Source organism: Octodon degus, unplaced genomic scaffold, assembly GCF_000260255.1.
Source record: "Octodon degus isolate 3935 unplaced genomic scaffold, OctDeg1.0 scaffold00065, whole genome shotgun sequence".
NCBI lineage: Eukaryota > Metazoa > Chordata > Mammalia > Rodentia > Octodontidae > Octodon > Octodon degus.
Genome location: NW_004524641.1, coordinates 9,478,665 through 9,494,693, shown reverse-complemented (window position 1 = coordinate 9,494,693; position 16,029 = coordinate 9,478,665). Strand labels below are relative to the sequence as shown.

At 52.4% G+C, this 16,029-nt stretch overlaps 1 protein-coding gene across 2 annotated transcripts in view; it reads left to right on the top strand.

The window, feature by feature from the left end:
- The first annotated feature begins 4,009 nt into the window (after positions 1 to 4,009).
- Positions 4,010 to 16,029, top strand: part of Gad1 (glutamate decarboxylase 1) — a 40,624-nt gene continuing 28,604 nt past the window's right edge. Inside the window, exons 1-4 of one of the 2 annotated variants that reach the window (XM_004634767.1) lie at positions 4,010 to 4,490; positions 5,904 to 6,048; positions 9,338 to 9,400; positions 14,706 to 14,864. In XM_004634767.1, the coding sequence (XP_004634824.1) occupies positions 5,967 to 6,048; positions 9,338 to 9,400; positions 14,706 to 14,864 (304 nt within the window). In that variant the 5' untranslated portion in view covers positions 4,010 to 4,490; positions 5,904 to 5,966. Of the gene's footprint in view, positions 4,491 to 5,864; positions 6,049 to 9,337; positions 9,401 to 14,705; positions 14,865 to 16,029 lie in introns of those variants that run through there. The other variant, XM_012515484.2, reaches the window with a different exon arrangement.

Here is a 16,029-nt window from a genome sequence, read left to right as displayed (position 1 = left end):
CCCCCCAAGCCTGGAAATGGGGACTACATGTTTATTGTTTAAAAGATTTCAAGAGCTTTTACCCTAAAAGAAATGGAGGAACTATTACTACCCTGAGACTCCCATTCAATACCCTATTTTGATACACGAGTCTTGTGTTAGAAATCATCTTTCTTGCATCCTTAAAGACTGACTTTTTGTTTTTGTTTAGAGCAGAAAATACATATGCATCTTTAAAGCTCCCTGCCTGAATTGCAATCCAAAACTCCTATTTTCTTGGCTTCCAGTTTTGCTTGAAACAGTTTCTTGCTAATTCCGAAGTGTCTGCGTCTTAAGTCTACCTTGGGACGCAGCTATGTGGGGGAAGAAATAGGAATCAAATACCATCCTTTTCTGTTTCTCCAAAGCAGAAAACGACCTTGGGTGTTTCGGGTTACGTCTGCAGCGTTTCACAACATGTAAAAAGACCCTGCTTTGTGAAAAACGGCAGGGATGAGTATAAAATGGAAACGGTGCCTGCTCCCTTGAAGAATGGCTTCCTTGCACAGCCCATTTCTTCTCAGAAACTGTAATTATCGCCACCTGGTGGTCGCTCTATGTTCATGTTTGGAATACCCAGAATTGGGCGTTTTAAATTTACACAGGCGATTTACCTAAACGTAAATCACCCAGTCCCCCCTGATTTATATCACTACGTTTGAATATTTTCTCTTTCTGAAGTATCCAAGAAAGACTACTGGGCAATTTTCTGAAGAATTCAGCCGTCTTCAGGAGAAATGATTGTAATTTCCAGTCCTCTCTGTTCTGGCTACAATTCTGCTTCCTTTCCCCTGCCCCCAACACATTAACCATTTCCGCCTCCCGGCCTCCCTGGGGCGAAGGTCGGGATGAGGATTTAGTGGTGGTCCTCCAATGAAAGCCAGTATGACTTTACCTACCTTTCAAGTTTCCAAATAGATTCGAGCTCTTACTTAAGAAAAGCCGAATATAAGTAAAGTTAAGCAATGCTTCCCCCAGGCTTCATCTTGGGAAACAGGAGTTTAAACGGTGAGCACTGACTTTTTTTTTTTTTTTTCATCAATTAGATACTTAAAATAGACCTTAAAGAGCAAGCTAAAAGGAACCAACACGGTGGCACCAAATTATCCTTCCTGGTGACTAAAAAGACTCAGTGCGTCAAAATAGAAAGACTGACGTTGCTTATCCACTCACCTTGACATACTTGGGGGGTGCCCCTTGGAAACTCACTTAAGGGGCAGCTTCCACGCTTCAAGTTCCTCCCACCCACAGTTCTTTTGAGGGAAAGCAACGACCTCGAATACATCTGGAGCATCTTTAAACACCCAAGAAAAAGGGCACTGTGACCATTGTGGGAAGAGGGTCGTGTTGTCTGGTCCCAGCTGATTGTTGTAAAGGAATGTTGTTCTTGGCAGCCAGGATACACTGCATGGCGCAATCTCTCAAACCCCCATGCCGGGACAGAGGGACCGGAGAGAAAACATAACCCCTTCCTTTTCCATTTCTTCAAAGCGCTAAATCTTAGATCAAATGCAAACGAAACAGCTGGACAGACAGCACTCCCTTGCGGGTCAACCTTCACCAGCAGTTCCAGTCCCTGGAAAGGATACTTTTCTCCACCCGCATCATCCTGAGGGCCCCCAGCCCACCCCGAGAGAATTAAAATTAAAAGACAAGTGACAGACAAAAATAAAATTATGTGCTCTAAATGTTCTGAAGAGTCAACAACCACAGCTACCCCCAATACAAATTCTTACAAAGGGAGGAGAGGAGTGGGCGAAATATTCCACCTCCTATCAACCAAGCAAAATAAATACAGCAATTACTGCCAAGAGGGAGGAAGGCGGGGGCGAGCCCACCGGGCAGCCAAGCACCTCTGGGATTGAAGCCAGGGAGAAAGCCAGGGAAGGTCGGTGAGCAGGTCAGCACGACTGGAGCTGTCCTTGGTACTGAAACAGCGATGCTCTGCTTCAAACGCGATACCCTGGGACTGGATGTATTTCGAGGCCCTCAATTCTTTATTTTTCCTCTCTGAGCCCAAGAGTCTGACTTGGAGTGGGAAACAAATTGGAAATTAAAGTCATGAGTCCCTTTATCCGTTAATCCCCTTGGCTCACTGGAAAGTCAACTCCACAAATACATGGATAATGCGCATAAGTTAAAGGTACAATGTAAGCACGAGTAGAGCAACGTCTGGTACACAGTGGGTCATTAGTAAGTATCCGTTCAATTAATTGGTTACAAACTTATTTAAACATTTTAAAATTAAGGACAAGAAGGAGACTTCACTCCTTCCCTCCTCCACACCAAGGAAAAAGAGATGTCTTCCAAGGTGGATGAAGCTAGCTCTAATTTGCAATATCTAATCTTGTAGACAAGTATTTACCCACGACATTGTTTCCTTGGTTAAAACAGTAGGGGTAAGCAAGTGTGTTGGATTCTTGAACCAAAGGAGAAAGTGCTTAGAAATTTCTAAATCTAGTGCTACAGGTGAAGCAAATGCAACTTCTTTTTCAGGAAATTTCCGAGTTTGGAAGAAGGTCGGGGGGAATAGATGGCACGCCAGCACTGAAGAGGGTCAGGGGCCCTCTAGGTGCACTGAGGTTTGTTGCCTCCCTCCTCTCAGGTGTCCTTATCCGTGGTCTTTGGAGACTTAGCCCTAACAGGAGCTCCCTGATTGGTGAGAACATCTCTTTAGGGAAGGTTGGAGGAGAAGATGAAATTCTGAATTTACCTTGCCGTAAACTGTTCTGTTCAAGGCGCTCAGAGAGGCTAGAGGTTTGAGAGTACATTTCTCCCGCGGTACGATCACCACCATCCATATACCAGGCCCAGCTCCCAACTCCTGTTCCTGCTGTAACCTGCACCCTGTGGTTCAATATGTTTTTGTATCCTTAAAAAGTGCCCAGGTTGAAAAGCTGACAGCATTGTTTTTAGTATCAAAAGCAACGCCGTTATTTCAAACTTCTCCAGGAGATTCCTCTTATTAATCGGACTATATCTTCCCATGGAAGAGTCTTTGATCTCGCTTACAGAATCTTCCACGATTTATAAGATTTTTGGCATTTCCCACTGCGTCGTGGTAAAAAGCCATGACATTCAGAGAGAAGGGACAGGCTTCAGATAAGCCAGCAAGGCCACAGATATGGATGCACATGAATAAACTCTGCTTTCTGCAACTCAACTGGGGGCAAATCACTGTGGAATTAAGTAAAGCAATCACTAACATGCAGTGTCACCCAGACTTTGCACGAGATCAAGTTTGTTTTGCCCTAAAATTACTGAAGGAGAAAAAATGAGGGGTCATAAACCAGAGAAGACGGTAGCTGAAGGAAGGCTTGAAGAGGCAGGGGAGTTGCGGAGCCTGACTAGCCCGTCAGGTGTTGGCAGGGGCGCCAGACCCACGACCGGCGAGCTCCGGCAGTGTCGGTCTCTGGGCGCTTGGCGCCCTCTGGCGGGAGATTTTCCATCAATGGCTTTCTACAGTAAAGGACTTACTCAACGCAGCAATTCATTAAGTGCGTAGATATTGCAAAAAGAATCTCTAAAAGGCGTGAAATCGAAAGGGAATGAGCAGAGGGATCGGGACACCTCCCTTGTGCTGGGGTTCCCCATGCGTGTGGAGCGGCGCTCGTGCGTGTTATTAACCTTCAGACGTGATCAATCAGGAGGAATTATTTCCTACCGGGGCGGGAGGGAGCGCATAGAGAATGAGAAAGGGGGGCATCAGGTAGCTAGCTGTGCTCAGATGAGGCACTTTAGGGGAACACCGTGAGCTGCAAGAGGAGCGAAGAGCTGGAGCCCCTTCCTCTCTGCCTCCTTTGCCTCTACAGCAATCCTGGCTCACTAGGGAGCCGGCCATGGGCGAGGACGCCACCCAGAGCGATTTCACTCAACCAAGTGTTGTGTGGTCGCAGATCTGGGGGAATCACGGGGAAAGGGCGTGAGGTAAAGCTACAGTTCTAGCCTCCTCCAAGACAGGCGAGGGAGCGAAGAAATGCTCAGCCAGCCAGAATTGTTCGTAGGAATTATCTTTTCCCTCCTTTCAAAAACACCCTATTTAAAAAAAAAATACGGGCTGAGTGTGTTCTGGATTACTCATAGGACCTCCCCACTTTTCTAGGCGCAAACCCGTGAGTTGGATTTATAATCGCCCTCTAAAGCTCCAGAGGCGGCCAAGCACCTGCAAAGGAGCCCCGCCGCCCCGCCAACGAGCTGCCCCCGCGAGCAGCGGCCTCGTGATTCCCCCGCCGAGCGGTCCCCGCCTCCCCACTCCGCCCCCCTCCCCCGGAGCCGAGCGCAGCCTCTCCGGATCTCGCTCTTCTCCTCCAGGCGCTCGTGTGCCGGACGGACGGGGGTGGCGAGAGCGAAAAAGCAGCTGGAGGTGACGCGCGGTGGATTCGCCGGTGGCAGAGCTGAGCAGAGCCGAGCGGATCGCAGGACGCTGCGCAGACGAGCGAAGGGAGCGTCCGGCTTGCGGTCGCCGAACCGAGGTGGGTACGCGCGCCGCCGCCTGACTTCCCCGCGCCCAGCCTCGGCTGCTCCGCCGGTTGGGTACTCTGAGCCCTCGCACGCTGCTCGTCAGTCTGCACCCGGCACCCACCACTCACCTCCTGGAGCCAAGCTTCCCGCCCGCCCCAGTCCCGGCTCTGTTGGTGCGCGGCGCAGGAACCCTTCCCCTCAGCACGCTTCCTAGCCTTGCCCCCAGCACGCAGAGGCTGGGGTTTGCGTTGAAGTAGGACAAGAGCGTTTCCCATGGCGCTTCCAGGCGGTAAGCGCCTGTCTCTCCAAAAGATGTCTGGGTAGCTGCAGACGAAGGTTCAACTGGGAGCTATAACCTGTTACTTCCCCAGGAGCCGCGTCCTGCCCTCTCCCGCGTTCCTGCGAGAGTGCGTGCTCGAGGCTGGGCTTGAGGCCTGCCAGAGGGTGTGGGGGTGCTGGCTGGTGGGCTCCCCCCGCCAAGTCTGAGATCTACCACGAAGAGCGCCCGCACTGTCTGTCCCGCGGCCTTCGGACGCCATCGCGCCAGCGCCGAGCGCCTAGCAGGGGCGCTGCGCACTGATCTTTGTCCGCCACCTCTTGCGCTTTGGGCGCAAGTTCGTTTCCTCGGTGACATTCTCCTTTCTTACCTCCCCCACTCTCCCCGGCTCTGTACAGCGATTTTACGGGGCTAGGGGAAGCGAAACACGGAAACTGGGACAGAGCCTCGCCTTAGGCTTCGAGGTGTCTCAAAACCGGGTGGGACACGAAGCTGCTGAGCGAGATTCTGACCCACTGCTTTGTGGCTGTCTGAGGGTGCAAGGTGACTCTGGTTTTACCTGGCCGAGTCCGAGGGAGACATGTAAAGACCTGAACCGTCTTTTCCTCTCACCTTGTCTCATCGAAGTCCCGGATCCCAGAGCAGTTAGCCTCCTTCTTTCCAGGGAATTAGCCAGACACAACAACGGGAACCAGACACAGAACCAGACGTGCCCTCCCCGCCCCCCTCCTGCTCGCGCGCCGGCTGCCGAGAGCCCAGTGGAGCTTAGCGCGGTTTGGCTGGGAAATCACGCACTAGGCGCTCCCTGGCGCCTCTGTCCCGGTTCCCCACACCTCCGCGTCCTGCACCGGCCTTGGGTCTCCTCGTCTCAGAGCTACACATTCCGGCCCCCGCCCCCCTCCCCTCGTTTCCACAGACTGGAGAGCCGCCCAGGGCTACGCTGCCTGCGCGCGAGTCCCGGAGCTTGGGCGCACGTCTCCCCCTTCAACCGCGCTCCGCGACCCAGCCAGCTCGCTGCCCTTCCTCCCCCTTCTCCCTCCCGCGCCGCCGAGACTTCGAGCGCAGCGTCTGCGCCCCCGCTGCGCAGTCGCCACCCGTGCCCGGACCCCGGAAGCCCTCCCGACATAGCCCCAGCTTCTCTTTGCAGCCTATTCCTGCGCCCGACTGGCCGAAGACTCTGGAGAGCAGAGGCCCCGGGACTACCAGGCTGATGGCGTCTTCGACCCCTTCTTCGTCTGCAACCTCCTCGAACGCGGGAGCGGATCCCAATACCGCTAACCTGCGCCCCACAAGTAGGTCCTGCCCCAGTTTCTTATCAAATGGGCTGCAAGGAAGGTGGGGGCTCTGGGGCGTCGGGAGGCTGCGCTGGCAGAAAGGGAAAGGGGAAAGCAGCGAAGATGATGGAGGCTGGGAAACGGGGCCCTGACCCAGGTTCCTGCCAGAGGTCATTCGGCTCTCGGGGACGCTGTGTTACTCCTAGGGGACTGAAGGGCGAAGACCACGCAGGGCCCGAGTGGAGGCAATGGCTAGGGTTCTCGCGGCACAGTAGGGGTGTTGTTGTTAAGCTGTGTGTGGTTTCTTTGCTTGACGGGACAACAGGGGTCAAGGCAGCGGGCAGCGAGGAACCGAGAGTCCCAGAGAGAACTGAGTTTTCTGTCTCTGGCTTTCGTTGAGCTAAGATCTGACTTCCTCCTCCTTTCCCTCTGCTCCTCCCTCGAAGTCTATAATCAGCGGAAATTTCGACGTTAATTGCAGCTTTTAGAAAACTCGGGGTCTCTAATTGCTCCAAATTTGCATCCAGCTACTGACGAGGAAGGGTGAAGCAAGGGGCGGGCAAAGGTACAAAAAAAAAAAAAAAAAAAAAAAAAAAAAAAAAAAACAAAGACGGTTTAAGACGGAGCTTCGTACAATTAATTACATCTCACAGACAAAAAAGGGGGAGGGGGGTTTCGGGCACCAGCCAGAGCGGCAAGAGAGGGAACTGGAGAGGGCAGAGAGGTTTGCCAGGCGGGAGGAGCGATCACTCCTCTTCTTTCTCCGGGCAAGAGACCTGTCAGCAGGTGACAAGTCCGAGAGAGGAGGAGAAAGGGGACCAGATAAAAGGGGGTGGGGGGAGAGAATTTATGCTTCTCCGTCTTTAGCTCTACTCCCTCCTCGACCATCTGCAAAATCTGCTTTTAATTCAGATTGCTTTTTTTTCTCTCTCTCCCTTTCTGTAGAGCTGTGAGGAGAAGGGAATTTTTTTCCGCGTTAGGGACAATTGTCCCCTTACTCCGTCCCATCCCAAATAAATCCAAACGGTAAACGCCCCAAATTTTCTATTCAGGAGAGACTTAGGAAGGACAGTGTGGTTAGAAGGACTGCTTATTGCTGCGCTTTTATGACCCTTTCTATGAGCTTGACGAAATAATTGTCCTCACCAGCGAAGGTAGGGAGGGGTTATAGAGAATGCCCCTAGACCTTCGCCGCCAACTCCTGGGCAGAAGGCTTCATCTCCAGTCCTCGGGCCCCACTTCAGTTCCCCTTGCAGCTCCCTGGTCCGCCACCCAGGAGGGTTACAATTACAACAAAGAGGGCCGCCAGCCTTGGTGGCACGTGAGCCGGGCCGGGCGGCGGGGCTGGCCGGAGCAGGGCTGGAGGAGCGCGAGGCCTGCACGCCTTTTGTCTGTTGCTTTGGCCTCCGGATAGGTTTCTTTCCAATCCTCACCGCCCCCCCAAACTGCCACCATTTTTTTCTGTCCCATGGGTCTGGGAAACATTTGTCCCCACCCCAAGTAGCCCCCCCATGGCAATTCCCCCGTCGATCACCTAAATGCGCGAATGCCCAGCCCCAGGTGCAAGTCCAGGCAGAAGCAATGGCCCAAGTTCACACGTGGCCTGGCACGCCCGAAAGCCACTGAGGTGGGCGCCAGAAAAGCAAGGACCTGCCGGGGAAGAACAAACAGCAGTTGTAATAGAAGTACCGGCCCTCAGCAGTAAGCTGTGGGGTCCGCACCCAGGCTGCGCGCGCACTCCCCTTGCGCTCTCCACGTCACCCTCACACCTTGCAAGCACACCCTCGCCCGCCTAACTGGCTTTATTTCTCTGCCCTTTCAAGGTCTCTCGGGCTTTCTCCTCTTGCTCTGCCGGCACAAATTTAGGTTGCTCCAGCAACCCTAGCAGGGCATGGAGCTTCCCTTGCCCTCAGAAATACCGAATCCTGCAACATCAAGGGGGCTTCTCTCCCCCTCTTCCTCCCTCCCCCACTTCCTTTTCCTTTTCTTTCAGTGTGGTCTCCAGTATTGCAAGATAAAGGATCAGAGCTTCAAGCTCCCGCTGAGTGACCTTGGAAAACTCGCTTAACCTCTCTGAGGCAATGTTGTACTTTGTCAAATGAAGTCTTACATCAGCAATCCACCAGTCTGTTTCTTTGGGTAGTTTTAAGAATTAGATGAGACGCTGTTCAGAGTGAAAGCACTCCACTCGGTAGAAGTAACGCTTTATGCACCAGGTATTATTGTTACTAGGGTTTGCTTTCCAGCTGATTTCTTGTCCGTCAGTGGCCGTCCATCTGTGACATGTCTCGCCAATGTCAGGCCGTTTCTTCTCCCCGCGGGAGCTACGTTGAGCCTCGGGTTTAATGGATGTCTCTCTGCTTATCGCAGCCACCACTCGCGCGCGCGGCTTGAGGCTCCGCTGGAGTGGGTGGGGGATGGGACAGTGGAGGCGCCTCGCTTTGCTTTGAGGATCTGAAGGGGATTCAGGCTGGGCCGGGCACACCAGCCCGCACGCGGGCTTCACGTATCCAGGGTTGCGTTTCGCCCTCGGTACTGGAAGTTCCCCGGGTGGGCAGGTAAATCCAGAGGCGCTGGAGCACGGCCTGGTGAAGATGGAAACCCCAGCAGCCCTGGGTCCGTGGCTCAGACCCAGACAAAAGCCGCCTGATTCCGTTGCTCCAGACCAGAAATGTCCACGAGAAGGGTTAATGAGGTTGAGAAGAGGGGCTGGATGAGGGTGAGAGGTGCACTATTGTCTTCTCGACTCCCCAGTCGGACTGAAGAGCAACCATGCGAGTCCGATCATCTAGTCAAATACTATTTTTCACCCAATTAATTCCTGAACTCTTGCGCGACCCCATTTCATGCCAGTTTATTTTAAGCTGCCACTCGGCTGGAGACCCGCCAAGAAATTATGAGACGTCTCGGTCCCAGATGCCTCCGTGTCCCCTTTCCATGCTGGTGTGGTCGCCCTTCGAGCCTGCGGGGCCGAGGACACGGCACCCGGCCTGTGAGAGCTGGGGGGACCTGAGTGGCAGGAGCTGGCCCTTTGCTTGTGGGTTGCGCCTTCGCCTCACCCGGACCCTGTCTCGTGGGCCGGCGGGGACCTTGTGAAGACTCTCCAGCTGAGAACAGGAAGGTGTAGGAGGGCCCGGGGCACGAGGCTGCCTGTAGGCCCGCAGCCCAGGGTCCTATTTCGTTTTGGAAAAAACCTTTAAATAAGGTGCATTGAAGACCTGCCCCACCCGGGCAAAAACTCTTCCCGTTGGGCCAGCTTCACACGGTCCTGGCCTAACAGCCCTTTGTCTCCTCTCTGTCCCTCCAGCCTACGACACCTGGTGCGGTGTGGCCCATGGATGCACTAGAAAACTGGGGCTGAAGATCTGCGGTAAGTGTAAGGGCCAGCTGGGGCCGGGACGCAGCTCGAAGCCTTGCGGGTTTGAGGAAGGGGAGGAACTTGGAGGGGACCTGAACCTTGGATTTGCTTTCCTAGTTTGTAGTACCCACGTCTAACAGAAACAAACCTTTCGAGGGCCTGGCACTCTTGCACCCTTCTCCGACATGGTGTAAGGACCTTTCCCTTCAGTGTCAAACGGGAACCTAGCGCCCCCACGCGGCAGCCCCGCGCCGGGGCCGCTCTTGTCTGCGCGCTCTGCCCAAGAGTCTGGAAAAGTTGAACTCACCTGGCTTTACGCGAGAGGAGAGCAAAGGTGTCGGCCTAAGGCTGTGGCTGACAAGTACCCCTGCCCTTTGGTATCGCCTACACTCTCTCTCTCCACCTGACCTCCGGTCAGGGCGCATTGGAAGTAACTTCCACCCGAAGGTTTTGTTCCAGATGTCATAATGGATTTGGATTTCATTCTTTGGAGCCTGCGAGGCCATGGGCATGGGGCCTGCCTAGGAGAGGTGCGGGCAGCGCAGGCCGGCAGGTTTGCAGGGCAGGAGGCAAAGGAAAGGGGCACGGGCGCGAGGTGGGTGGCAGAGGGCTTCCTGGCAGGCTCTGCTGAGGTGGAAAAAGAACTGTCTCTGCTCCCTGCAGATGTGAGGGTCTACATAAAAACCATTAAGTGCCCAGTCACTTAATTTTTTTAAGGGGGAAAAATGAGATTTGCTCAGAGGGCTACAACTGACCAGCTCCAACTGAACAATGAAGACTGGCTTTCCTTGCTACATTTCACCGTCTAAAATTCTCTGGTCTTATCGGTCTAGAAAATACGGGTGTCCCCGGGCGCGGGCTGGAGAGGGAGGAGGGGAAGATTAACGAGGGGTTTATTAAAGAGCCATCGGTCAGTCGCCGCGCGCAGCAGAGAGGGGCACTTGGCGGCCTTGGGGAGCCACCGCCCTCGGCTTGGCCGCGCCACGCCCTCTCGGCGGTACTGGACCAGGAGCTGGGGCCGAGCTCTTAGGGCGAGACCAAAAACGCAGTCCCCCCGCCCCCCACGCCCCGGGCAGCTGCGGTAGACTCCGCCGGCTGGTGGGCGACAGCAGGCAGCCTCCGCGCGCCCCAGCAGCCGAGGCTGGAGCTTTGTTCACTCGCCGCCCCCCTCCCACTCCACCCAATCCCTCCGCCGCCATTCGGGGCTTAATGGCCCGTTTCCTGCCAGGGCCCCTCAGTGGCCGCCGCGCACGCCTCTGCAGCCGTCGCTGTCAAGCAGCCGGGCAAGCAGAAATCGAGCGTGCCAGGGGTCCTCCGCGGCCGGAGAATGGTGGGGGCCGCCTTCCCCGGGGTCCTAGGCAGCCCCCGTTCACCCTCATCCTGCCTCCCGCTGCTGCCCCCTGCTGCTCGGGTGCTAGCCCTATGGGTTCGCTGGGAGAAAAGAAGCAAGCGCCCCTCCTGGGGACATATCCGATGTCCTGAAAAGGCAAAAGGGAAGAATAGAGGTAAGCTTTGCTGGGTCTGGAAATAAGGGACCTTAAGTTACGCCTGACACTTATGCTGGTGCCGGGCAGCGCCATAAGGAGTGTCATTGGGTATTTGGGGGTACGGTGCTCAGACTTTCTTCCTTGTTTCCTCCCCTCACCCGTGCCCCACGTTAATTTGGGGAAAGTTACAACCTGAATGATAGGAGGGAGAAGACTACAGGGTAATCTGTTGAGGGGAAATTAACTTCTGCTAACGTGCCCTGTGTTTGGGGCCATGCATTAGAAGGCCTCCCATCCAGTTTGAAGAAAACAAAACACCAGCAGGATTTATTTTCCATGCTCTAGGCTTTCTCTGGCTTTCCATTTTAAATTGAGAGGAAGCACAGGGCATTCTTTAGCTTGGACTCGGGATCCACAGCCCCCTCCACCTCCACTCACTGCAGTCCCTATATCCAGACATAGTTGCACCTGGAGGGTCCTCCTAAGCCTGGTGCCATCAAGGTTTAGCTGTCACCTTAAGACAGCAGAGGAGCATCTTCCATGTCCACGCCCCTGCCCTGGGTCACACCCCTGGCCTCCTCAGTGCCCTGTCAAGATTCATTCCCCACCTAGCTTCTCACACTCCCTCCACTTTAAGGCAGAGAATGAAGCCAAAGGAAGGGCCTATGTGCCCCTAGTGATCCCCTTAGCTCTGAGGCAGAATTCCTCTGAGACAGTAATCAGAAGAAATGCAGAGATTTTGCCAACAGCCAGAGAGTGGCTGCTGGCATGGTGGCATGACCTAAATAGAATGTCTTGGATCCCTAAATTCTGTTCTGGGCTCTGCTAACTCCCCAGTGTGCCCTTGCATTTCTGTTACTTATCCATGCTGAGATCCAAACTTGCTAGCCCTGAGCTACTTTACCTAGTCCACACAGGGTGTTTAATTTTTTCTTAGTCACCAACTTTTAAAACTAGAGACCTCAATATTTCTGGTTTCTTTTGGGAACAAAAGTGAAGAGAGATCTGGCAGTGTGCTTGCCCATAAAATTCGGGAAAAGCCTCTTCCTTTAAGCCCAGTTCATGCCACAGCTTGGGGAGCAGAACCCCATGTATCCCACTGGCCATGCATCCTAATGCCATGCATACCCTGGGGTGTCATCTGGAAACTGCTGGCTAGAGCCAGGTACTTCTAGTTTGACAGAGCTTACTGGGCTCCCCAAGTCTTGGAGTTGGGGAGCAGCTGTGAGGCTCCAATAGCAGTCCCAACAGGCACTTCTTCCATTAGCTATGACCTGACCAAACTTGTGGCTCTCTTTGACTTTCGTCTTTGCCTTCAAAGTAGAGAGCTCTGTGACTAGTTACACACAGGCTAAAACTAGGTCCTCAAAGCCAGGAGCAGAGTAAGTACAGCCTGCCCCAGTCTTGGGGATCTGCTCCCAAGACCCCTTACTAGCTGGGGACATCATCAAAGCACCAACTTCAAATCATCTTCCACCTTGTTATCATCCTTGGAGAAGTAAACAGTTCCTTCTAAGACCTCTTGGACCAAAAGAGATCTGGGTTCTTTACCAGTTTTTAAGTGCCTTAGGAAATTGATGCCTTTCTAAACAAAATGAAGTAAAGCACAGTCCGATGAAAAATTTACATTAGCACAAATTATAATGCAATGTAAGAGGAAATTCTGATTCCTCATGCAATACAGAAAATGTGGTCCTGGAATGGGGTGTGGGTTTTAAGTTGTGTCATCCTTGTCATCTGTCAACCACTTCAGGACATGTCTAGGAAAACCTCCTTTGTAGGCAACAGCCAAAGACTGGTGGTTTGTAAAGGTGTTTCAAGGCACAAAGACTTAATGTTTCTCCCAGAAAGGGTCAGATGCCCAACCGGGTCTGAGACTACAGAGTGGAGATTCAGCTGACCAGGACTCCATCCCTCTAAGCCACATGGATTTGGTCTCTCCAGCCTGGCACATTCCAGAGTCTCTGCTCTGGAGCTAGAGGAGCCAGGTGACACCCTACCTCCCTCTTGCAAATGAATACTGGCTCCTGGTTCTAGATGTTGGGTATTAGAAGCAAGAAGAAACCAGAAGGGAGGTTAAGGATGCACTCTCTTCTTCATAGTCAAGAGCCAGCTCTATTGCAGCATATCCCTTTTTCAATGTTCTTTGGGGCTTTATGATAAGTTTAAAAGGTGCTGGGAACAACAAGAGGCTTGTGCTTCTGCCTTTCTATTCTTCCCTCCAAAAATAGGCCCTGGCTCTTGTGTGGGAGGATTCTAATCACCACAGCCTTCTTCTCGCAACCCTCTACTCACCACTGAATTCACAGATTAGCTTGCTTTTCTCTGCACCTCGTGGGACTTTCTTTCAAGCCTATCTTGTGACGTCTGTGATTCCCCAAGGATCTTGGTATCTACAAAGACAGCTTTGCGGTCATCAAGAAGCTTAGCACTTTCTTCCTCTTCTCTCTGTGTTGCATATGGGCAAAGACTAGGACAACGTTGGAGGAGTAGGCACTGGGGAAAAGAGTGGATTTGCAGGCTGGGAACCCAAATGGGGAGGGGTGGAAGAGAGGGGATCATGCTCTAAGTTGGCACATTCGCCAGTCCTTGGGCTCAACCCTGCTTCCCTTTTGCTGCTGGTATTACTTGCAATGCCCACTGAGAGTGGGAGAGATTACTTCTACTGGGCAGTGGTGGCACACCTATGGCATGAGTGCAGCTCAGGACATGTAGGGCCCTCTGTTGGCCACCCAGGCAAGTTCCTCCAGTAGCCAGGCAGTAGATATTCAGTCTTAATTGAAGTGTTGACACTTTGTGATAAATAAGTGGGTTTGGAGTTATAGTTCGGGCACACAATCCCTAGAAGCTTTGCTCTCACTGCAGGGAAGAGATGAGGTGCTGGTTACTCCACCCTAGAGTCACAATTTGTTTAGTTTCTACACACCTCCACCACCACCGTAGTGGGACAAGCACTCTACCACTGAGCTACATCCCCAGCCTGACATTTTATCTTTATTATAACACTGGGCACCATCAGACTATAAGTTCTTGGAGGATCGCAGGTCTATCTCACTTATCTTTATCTGTCTCCATCCTAAATACATATAGCAAATTGCTTTTCTATAACAGATGATCAATAAATATGTATAGAATTAGATGTCAAGACCCATAAGATCTTAAGCTTTCTTGTCTTTTCCCCTAATGTCTTTATTAATATAGAAAGGACAGTGCAGAGAAAGCTGCTCTGCAAGAGTGGTCAGAACAGTCACACTTGCATTCCGGCTCTGAGGATTGCCTGGTGCCAGAAGAAAGTATCTTCCCTAACTCCCAGGACCTCCTCCCTCCTCCCTCTGTTATCTTCCTCCGTCCTCCTTGTGATCCTCGCCCTCTCTTATCCCCTCCCTGCCTCCCTTCCCTGCTAGTCCTTTCCCTCCTTCCTCCATTGGCCTCCCCCTCCTCCCTCTGATTGCATAGCTGATAAACCCAGTGGTGTCAGTTCTGGGCTTCTCTGATTGGGTCCCTTCCTTCAGAACCCCATCCTCAGGCTGGTTACTGGAGTGGAAGCTGTCCAGTTGACTTAATTCTGAGTTCCCTGTCATGTTCAGAAAGGAGACCAAGCCTTGCTGATGTTTTCTGTCTTGCATGACTGGGTCTGTGCCAATGATGGCACTTGGCGTTGCCCTGTCCGTGCCTGTAGGGGAGCAGTGCCAGAGCCACTCTGTATAAAACAGCTCCTCGCTCAGCTTTGCATCTCAGTAGGAGCCAGAGCCCTGCTTGGACCAGGTCTAGCAGCTGGCCCTGGGTGGCTGGGTGGTCCCCCGTCCCTGACCCAGCTTCTTGTGCCTTAGGCTTCTTGCAGAGGACCAACAGCCTGGAAGAAAAGAGTCGGCTTGTGAGTGCCTTCAAGGAGAGACAGTCTTCCAAGAATCTGCTTTCCTGTGAAAACAGTGACCGGGATACCCACTTCCGGCGTACAGAGACAGACTTCTCTAACCTGTTTGCCCGAGGTGATTTCACCCCCAGTCCCTGGCCCGAATGCTAGCCAGCAGGTTCCTTATTTGAGTGTCCTGACATTTTCTTGAAATATTTTTTTTTTAATCAAAAAATGTCATTACTCTGAACTTCCATGAAATTGCTCTCTCAACTTTGGAGTATGTCAAATTCCTCCTTCTCTACTACTGTTCAGGCCTCCTTTGTTTGGGAGGTAGGTAAAATAAATCAATGAAGCACACTCTAAAGATACTTGTAGGAACAAATATGGATTCAGAGTATCTCAGAATCCAAAGAAAATCTAGTTATTTCCTAAATATTTATCCTCCAAGATCGCACTACCCCACCTCCAGATCACACCGTGGGAAGCTGTACAGTCATAACCAAGGACAGTCCTCAAACTCTTCTTCCCTTCAGAGGTGTTGTGCTGGTTCCTGCTGCCTTGGCAGTGCTAGTCTCAGACGGTGTTTACTTGTCTCTCAACCACATCAGCAACTCAAAGGCAGACTCACCTCTGTCCCATTCTATTGTCTCCCCAGAAGGCCACATTAGCCAAAAAAGAACACTGAACAAGACTTCACTACAACCTCCAAGATGATCTGAGAATAGATGCAGAGCACCACCCACAGTCAGATAATCAGCTTTTGAGCGTTCACTGAGATCTTTAGTTGGGACTCCCCACAACTTACATCCTTGACTAATTCCCCCTCTACCACTCCTCGCCCCTCCACCTAACTTTGCCTTGCAGCATCTAGAGCCCCAAATCACCTCAGACATCACAGATCCAGGTGCTGAACAGTGAGGTCAAATGACAGGCCCTCTGTCTCACCCTTGGGCCTGCCTTCCCATTCTCATCTAGTTCCTGTTTGCTGTCTAAGAACACTATGAAGGACTACCCTCTCCAGGAGAGACCTCAGGCTCTACCCACAGAAGCCCTACCCTCTGCCATCATGGATGAAACATACCATTAACACTAAATCAGATGTACAGGTACCCTTGGTGTCAGAATAGTCTGACAAGTGCCTTCTGTCACATTCCTCCAAGGATCAGTCAGCCTGCCATGGACAGATTACTTGTGGCTCTACAAAGCAGCCAATCTTATGTATGATGGCTCCAAAACCATAAGTGCAATCTCTCTCTCTCTCTCTCTCTCTCTCTCTCTCTCTCTCTCTCTCTCTCTCT